Source organism: Gekko japonicus, unplaced genomic scaffold (assembly GCF_001447785.1).
Source record: "Gekko japonicus isolate JY-2015 unplaced genomic scaffold, Gekko_japonicus_V1.1 scaffold534, whole genome shotgun sequence".
In the NCBI taxonomy this organism is placed as follows: Eukaryota; Metazoa; Chordata; class Lepidosauria; order Squamata; family Gekkonidae; genus Gekko; species Gekko japonicus.
The window spans coordinates 639,635-647,651 of NW_015172021.1; the positions used below are offsets into that span (position 1 = coordinate 639,635).

Genomic DNA, 8,017 nt, shown 5'->3' on the forward strand with positions numbered 1-8,017 from the left:
AGGGAAAGGAGTTTGTAAGCCGCTCTGAGACACCTTTGGGTAGTGAAGGGCGGGGGATAAATCCAATCTCTTCTCTCTTCTTCTCTTCTCTTCTTGACAACGTCAACCACGCACTCCTCACCACCCCCTGCCCGAGCAGTCTCCTCCCTTCCTTCCCTTGCACCAGACGCTCGTGGGCCAAATAAGACCCCTGGGCCATATGTTTGACACCCCTGCCCTAAACGGTCTGGGACCTGGGACTGCCTCTCCTGATCTGGACACCCCCCCCCCCCATGTTCTTAATTTGCCTTACATTGGTCCACGAATAGCCCATTTGTCATCCACTAGGGCAAGGGCCTTCTTGGTGGCTGCCCCTGCCCTCTGGAACTAGCTCTCTCAGGAGGTTCATGTCCTGTGGGATTTGCTAAGTTTCCGTAGGGCATTCAAGGCTGCTGTGTTTTGTGCAGCATTTAATTAACCAAGAGAATGGGTGAGCCAGCTGCCTGTCCAGATTAGTTCCAGGGCCGACGACCGGTGGAATTTTAATTGGAATCTGTTTTATTGTACTTATAGGTTTTATTATCTATTTTAAGTTTTGATGCTGTGTTGTGAACCAGCCTGAGTCCTCTGTTGAGGAAAAAAAAAAAAAGAGTGCCAGTTATAAGTCGAATAAATAAAGAAGAAATTCCTGCAAAGCAGGTTATGCTGAGAGTGTGATGGAGCAAAGCTTGCTGAAGGTCAACTAGATGAATATCCAGGAGCGCCTTAGAGACCAACAGATCTCTGCCTGAGGTCTGGGAGAACTGCTCACAGCCAGAGGAAGTGCAGTTTTCATACGTATTTGCATGAAAAATTATACCGCCCAATTAATTGAAGACACCTTTTTAGTTGATCAAAATGTTTTTAATTGATCCTATTAATTTAGATCCTCATTTTCACAGGTACGGGAGACAGCAAATTACTAATTATGATTAAGAATCCAGACATTGTCCGAAGCAGAATTAAAATCAACGGCTTTGCAGTCTTATGTGTGTTTTTTAAGCTGTATTTATTCCACAGTCTGAAGTTTACAGTCTGCGGAACATGCCAGTCAGGCACTTATAGGTCTTTCTTATCTCGGATAGAGTTGAAAGAGAGTTGATAATTAAGAATCATATTTACTTCGTAGCTTCCAGTCACGGCTGATATCCAGTCCGTGGAGGCTAGACACTTGAAGATGGGCTAACACGAAGGTTGGGCTCTTCCGGGTTTAGCTAATGCCGGGCTCCCCAGCCTCTGTCAGCCTACAGACACCTTTGGAGTCTTGAGAGGGAATGGTGATCACCACCCCAAAATGGCTGCCGTGGGGGGGGGCGGAGCCAGACAAAAATGGTGGCCTCGGGAGGTGCGGCCAAACACAACGTTCCCCTTCCTTTTGCAAAAGAATTCTAGAAGAGGAATAAAAAGAAATGAAGGAGACGCTGATGAGGGAGCAAAGGAGAAAGAGGAGGGAGAGTAAAAAGAAGGGAAGTCTGAAGGGGGAATTGAGCCGCCAGCCTGAATGTTTCCCACTCCTCTCAGTCCTCCAAGGGCTGGATCTGCAGCTGCTATTGCGGCCCTGGAAAACCTTTTCTTTTGAACATGAGCAGCAAATGACAAGCCTTGCCTCACCGTGTCCCCACCCGCTTTCTGGAAACCTCCGTGGGTGCCAAGGGGAAGCATGAACGATCACCATGTTTCTAACTTCGAATCATAAGGAAATGTTTTAATAAATAAATAAACAGAGGGGGTCTCATTGAGGCACCCTGTCTTGGTGCTTTCTGTTGCCCGCAACTGTGTGATGGTATAGACTTTAAAGATATATTTGGCTGTTAGCTTCCTAAAGCTTTTTGCTGTCATTGAGTTAAAATATAGATATTAAATCACAGCCTTGAGGCTTTCTCCCCCCTGTTCACTGAAAACCAAAAACTGTCCTGTTACCAAAACTGCAATTGGGGTGCTATTGATTTGAATCACTGGTTGTAGGATGGTTTTCATTTTGTGCATCTGTGCGTGTGTGTGTTTTCCCTCCACGTATTGTCAACCTACAGGAATAAAAACAACGTATTTGAAAAGTAAATTAGAGTCCCACACAGCCAGCCTGACTGAATCCTTTTTTACAGCGCCCTGGTCTCATACATCCTATTAAAATATTCAATCTTGTTTTCTTCCTTCAAGAGCCTTGTCTGGAAAGAGCAAGCTTAGGAAGGGAAAAATCTCATTCCCTAGAGAGATGGAATCCCACCCCGGTGTGGTATTTACATATTTCCGAGCTGCACCAGAGTGGCATTACGCATAGACTCCCCAGCTCTTGTGTTTGCTAATAAAGGTTCTTGAGTGCATTTTTAATTATCTTGGGGCTTTTTTGCTCAAAGCCCTGCAATAGGGTGCCACCTGCCTGTTCTGATTTGATCTTGAAAAGTTGTTTTTCCCTCCGTTTACTAATCTGTCCTCTCAGGACTTGACTGCTGCAATGTTTTGTATGTGGGGCTGCCCTTAAAAACTGTTCGGAAACATCAGGTGGGCACAGAATGCAGGAAGGCATCACCTAAATGATGCCAGTCCAGTGTGAACACATTACGTCAGTGCACTAAAGCACATTGTGGCACGTGAGTGTTTTCACACTGCCACACGGGAATGCTAGTGGCCTGGTGTGGTGATTAGAGCAGTTCCCTGAAGTGCCACGCACCCTGTGCTTCAGGAGAGTGGGCAAAAGTCTTGCCTGGCGTGGTCTGTGGCAGGCAGGCGGCTCCTACCTTGAGACAGCAGCCACCGGATGAATGGAAAAGCTCCATGAGGTGCAGGCCTCATGCTGGGGACGGAAGTGAATGGGGTTTTTTTGGGTTGATGAAATGCCGAATGTGGCTCTCCTTGACCTGTGGAGGGGGTACCACTGGATGATTTATTTATTTTCTCTTCACCGTACCCCGCTTTCCTCCCCAGTGGGGACCCAAAGGGACTTATATCCTTCTCCTCCATTTTATCTCCACAACAGGAACAACCCTGTGAGGGAGGTTAGGCTGAGAGTGTGTGACAGGCCCAGAGTTACCCCGACAGGCTTAGTGGCAGAGTGGGGATTTGAACCCGGGTCTCCCAGATCATAATCTGACACCATAACCACACTGGGATTAGAGCACTGAGCTCGGGACCAGGGGTCAGATGCTCTCTCCCCCCCCAAGCCATAAAGTCCAGTGAGTAACCTAGAGCCCGTCCCTGTCTCTCGCCCCGTTTGGCGCAGTTTTGAAAGCTTCGCCTCCATTCTAGCCACTGGAGAGGAAGGGCGGTTTCTCTTGGATCCAGTCAAGGGGCTGAACGAATATCAGGTTCCAAGCGGGGGGGTCCACACCAGCCTCAGCTCCCTGGTCTGATGACTGTCGAATTTGGTGGAGTTAAAATTCGGTTTTGGTCCAAATTGCGCCTTGTTGCGAGGGCTCTGCTGTGGCATGAGGGGACAGCCTGGAAGGGACATTGGTGGCAGGGGAAAGATGGCTGCCGGAAGCCTCCTGCCCCTACAGAAGGCCCGGTGGCCCTCCATGTTATTTGTTACAGACTAAGTCAGGGTGTCAGGGCAGACAACACAACTCGTCATTGTGAGCAATGAAAATTCCTGTCTCAGTGTACTTAGCGCTGCTGGCCTCAGACCCCCAAATGTCATGGAGGCTTTTGTTGGTCTTTGCCTGGAGGTGAATGATAAAATTACACCGACTCCCCCTCTCACACATCCTCTTTCTCCCTCTTTCTCTTTCCCCACCAGAACTGAACTTTATCGGTCATTATTCGGCAAGAGAGCTCATCTTGAACAAGGTGACCAGCCTTAGGAGCCACGAGAGCGGAGCCGTTTGCTGTGTTCAATCCACTTCCACGACACAGCGACACCCCCGGCCCTTCCTCTCCAGCTGTCACTTCCATGGAGTCCGTTCTGCGGCCACTGGTGGAGTTTGGCTGAGTGGAGTGAGAGGCAGGAGGGGGGGCGCCCGCTCCTCTTCCGCCTCCCCCCACCGTCTGCATTCTGCCCAACTTCGCTGCCCTTCCCCACAGCAGGCGCCTTTGAGACGCGGACTGATCGGTGCTCAGGAAGGCATCAGGCAGAGCCACCCTGCTGGAACGTGTCAACTCAGTATCAAGCGTGAAACAGGCCCTGAGAGGCTGGTGCAAGACCTGAAAGGCTGGCAAAGCGAACCTCTTCCGAAGTCTCGGAGGAGCTGTCGATAGGCCCAGACCTAATGAAGGCAGAGCGCAGCGACCTCCTCACACACAAAGACGGCTCATCGGAAAGTCCCAAAAGAGTTTTGCATCACCTTGTGTAATGGGATGCCTCCAAATGGGCCTGCGACTCATCGGAAATTGGGCCCGCGTGTTTTGCTAGAGAAAGAACTTCCACTCTTTAATGGATGTTGCCGCTGATTACTCTTCTCTTGAACGGGGCTCAGCGTTTTAGATCCCTGACTTGCGGGGGGTGGGGGAGGACGACTTTTTCTGATTTCTCCTACATACGTTTTGGAAAATGCAGGAAGGGAATTATCAACCTCAACAGCGGCCCTCTCCATCGACACCCTGAACTTCCAAAGGTTCTATTTATTAGTCTTCTGATCAATAGTTCCCAACCGGACCAGCCCATGAAGTCTCATTGCTCTTTAGATGTAATAATATGTAATCCATAAAAGCTTGTGAGTTTTTCTGCAACTGTAGATCTTGTACGCATTTAATTATTGTTGCTGAATTCACCGAGACCTCTTTCCTCCCAGCAGAGAGAGGCTGCATGTCGGGGTGAGGCCTGGTGTAAATCTCACAAAGGGAAGATGATTCACTTGTTTTTATTCAGAAGGTCAAAAAGCTGGAAATTAAATCCCCATAAAGTGGATTTATTAGCTTGCTATGATCAATCTCCATTGGAGATTATCTTGCATAAATAATATGTGCATATGTAACAGAATAGCGGCAGTGGCAGTCTTTGGAGTCGCGCCCTCCCCCCCCCCCCCCAACACCTCAAAAAAAATTTATTCAATAAAATAGTTTACTTCGTAAGCTTTGAATGGACATTAACATCATAAGTAGTTTTTCCTTTTTTAAAGAATTATTCAGTTCTTGTTGTTAGGGATCGTAATCTAGGGGGTTTAAAAATGAAGTTGTCTTGCTGATGGCTAATGCACACTAGGGGCATGACCACATGAGTTGCCTGAATAAGGCCCGTCACGGAAGGGGGTGGGTGGAAAGTTCTGGTCTTCTCAACTTGTTGCTCAGGGGTAGAGCACATAGTTTGCACAGAGCAGGCCCGTGGTCTTAAGGTCTTTTGCGTGGTCTCACAGTTCCTTCTCTGTACCTTGGGGCCAGGCAACCATCTTATGGCCCAAGGGCTAAAAAAAATAAAAAGGCAACATCTTCCTTTGAAGCGGATGGTGTGCTGGCAAACAAAATGGGGGGGGGAGGGGTGTCCATGGAGACAAACTTGGGCCAAGCCTCTCGATGATTTGCGTTGGACTCAGCTGGTAGCTGTGCGGGGGGGGGGGCTTGGGGGCATTACAGTCCGCCTCACTGCCGGACCCAGCTGGGCTCCCACGGCCTCATTTTCTCAATCAGAGTTCCGGCCTTGAGTAACAAGCAAAATGGCCCAGTGCCACGGTTGTCACCTGGACAGGGGGAGGCCTACAAATCCCCGTCGGCTGCAAAACGTGTGCTATGTAAAGATTATATGTGTTGTCCTCCCTTACTCCTATAAAGCATTGTTAATCCCTTGTGAAATGAGTAACTGTAAATCGCTCAGAGCCAGCAGCTCTGCAAGGATTGAGCGATCAATGAATTGAAAGATTATTATTATTATTATTACCAGGTGCCCACTAATGGCGGATAAGCGCCTGGTAGTTGTTGGCGATGCCGGGCAACACTCATTGGATCAGTGGGTGGAAGCAGGCCCAGCAAGACGGGGGAGGGGAGGGGCAGTCTTCATGGCTGCAAGACAGTGTCACTTCTGGCATGACCTGGAAGCGCTGGAAGTGACCTCATCTCATGGTGACAAAGATCGCCCCCCCCCCCGGTAAGTACCTGCCTCCCCCACCTCCCCCCACTTCCCTACCTCTCCTGTACTTTTCAATTCAGTCTCACATCAGGTGTTTAAGGCTTTTTTCTTTCTTACATCAGAACAGAGCAAGTAAGTCCACCCCAAACTGCATACTCTACAAAATGAAGCAGAAGAAATGGGTCACACCCCTAATGGGTGTGACACCCCTAATTATTTCAGCTCCAGCAAGAGCATAAACAAATCTACTTTCAAATGTCATTACTGGGCTGTGTCTTTGTGGCCCACGAGGGCTGGAAACGCACTCCGTGCTTCTCATTTGTTCTGTAAAGGATGCGGCAGTCTTCCCACGCTGAAGGCCACATCCAGTACCAAACCCTGTGCTTGCTCAGCATGGTCACGCAATACCCTGGGTGCTAAAGCTAAATTAAGAAGAATTAGGAGGATGCCTTGTTTCAAGGCTTCTTTCAGGAAATGGAATTGCAGCCAGAATTCTATATCCGTGGACTCTCCGAGGCACAGAACGAGAACATCTGTGTGTCCCCCCCCCCCACCCCGCAGTGTGAAACTTTTTCCTCCCTCTAGGGTGCAGAAAGTATCTGTGTCAAGGTGAGTATTGACTTTTGTCTTGGAAAATGTATGTCGCATGGATGAATAAATCTTTATGCGTACTTGCAGCAAAGCCGTGGCCGTAGATCTTAGAGATGCCCATTGATTTTCCCCTTTCTTTTCCCCTGCTTCGCTCTGCCTTCGCCCTTCTCTCTTTCGCTGGCTTTCTGAACCGTCAAAACACACCAGGCAGAAACTTCTGAGCATTTTGCGCTTGACCCCTCCGCGTTTGCCATTTCTGTTTCCTGCATCTTTTGCCATAAAGTTCTCCAGAACTGCGGCAACTTCTGCAAAACTGAGGGGGCCTGGAGACGCCAAGGAGGGGGGGTGACCCAAGGATGCTGCTCGGGTCTGCCTTTATGTACACACTGTGCCTTTTAAAGTTCGTACTGTTGGACGAGTCGGTAGGGGAGGGGAGAATCAAATAGCTCCTTACCAGATTGTGCACGGAGTGTTGCATAAATCAGGGTTCTGAAACATTTAATTACTTGAATTCCCCAAACTTTTGATACCTCTTTTGATTCCGCTTCCCCCCTGGATTACAAGTGGCAGCACACTGTTCACTCGTGGGGGGGGGGGGATATGTGTTTTCTTGATCAGTTCCCCAAACAATGGGCAGGCATTTTCCTCATAGCCGCCATTCATATCACCCTCCCCTTTCCCCTGGGCTGGGTTTTTGGTTCCACCACAGCTGCACTGTGGGCTGTGAAAAGTCTAATGACTGAGTTAGGAATTGAGGAGTCTCTGGTTCAAATCTCTCCTGCCACAAACTCACTCCATGGTCTTCAGCAGGTTGCTCTCTCAGCCCCCGGAGCCAAAATCTTACAAGAGAGTTGGAAGGAATACAGCAAGATATTTAAGCAGTCATGGAATGCAGACAACAACAGCAACTGACTGAAGAATTTTAGTTGATGAATTTATTTTCTAATTGATTGAATGGACTGATTTAAACTTAACTCTTGTATGTCATCCAAACCCTAATATTGGTGCATTTTGAGATACTGAAGTGTGTGAGAGAGCTTTTGTTTGTTCAGTAGTAAGTTATGCCTTATTCACTGAAATAACTTCTCTCTGGTAATATTTTTGTTCCTGATCACAGTAACTGCGCAGAAGCAAAAATTATCTTTAGAAACTCTGCTCTGACTCCCCCCCCCCCCTTTAGAATTTGCTCTTCCCACCAAGTGACGGGTGAGCACCGTGTTCTGGATGCTGCACTGTTGGAAACTGACCGACAGTGTTGCAGGCCAAAGTAATACCCCTCTGTCAGGATCAGGCCTGTGCCACCAGAGGCCTACTAGGCCCAGGGAGCCTGGCTAGCAGTAAGGGAGGCTGGGCCTACAACTTCTTGTTTGACCTATAAAATAAACTATTTCTGGTGGACTCAGGACAAATGGATAG

The 8,017-nt window shown here is 48.5% G+C and overlaps 1 protein-coding gene across 1 annotated transcript in view; it reads left to right on the forward strand.

The window, feature by feature from the left end:
* AATF (apoptosis antagonizing transcription factor) overlaps positions 1–4,740 on the forward strand; it is a 154,044-nt gene extending 149,304 nt beyond the window's left edge. Inside the window, exon 12 of the mRNA XM_015420509.1 lies at positions 3,752–4,740. Coding sequence (XP_015275995.1) covers positions 3,752–3,815 — 64 coding nt within the window. The 3' untranslated portion in view covers positions 3,816–4,740. The remainder of the gene's footprint in view (positions 1–3,751) is intronic.
* Positions 4,741–8,017: the final 3,277 nt, after the last annotated feature.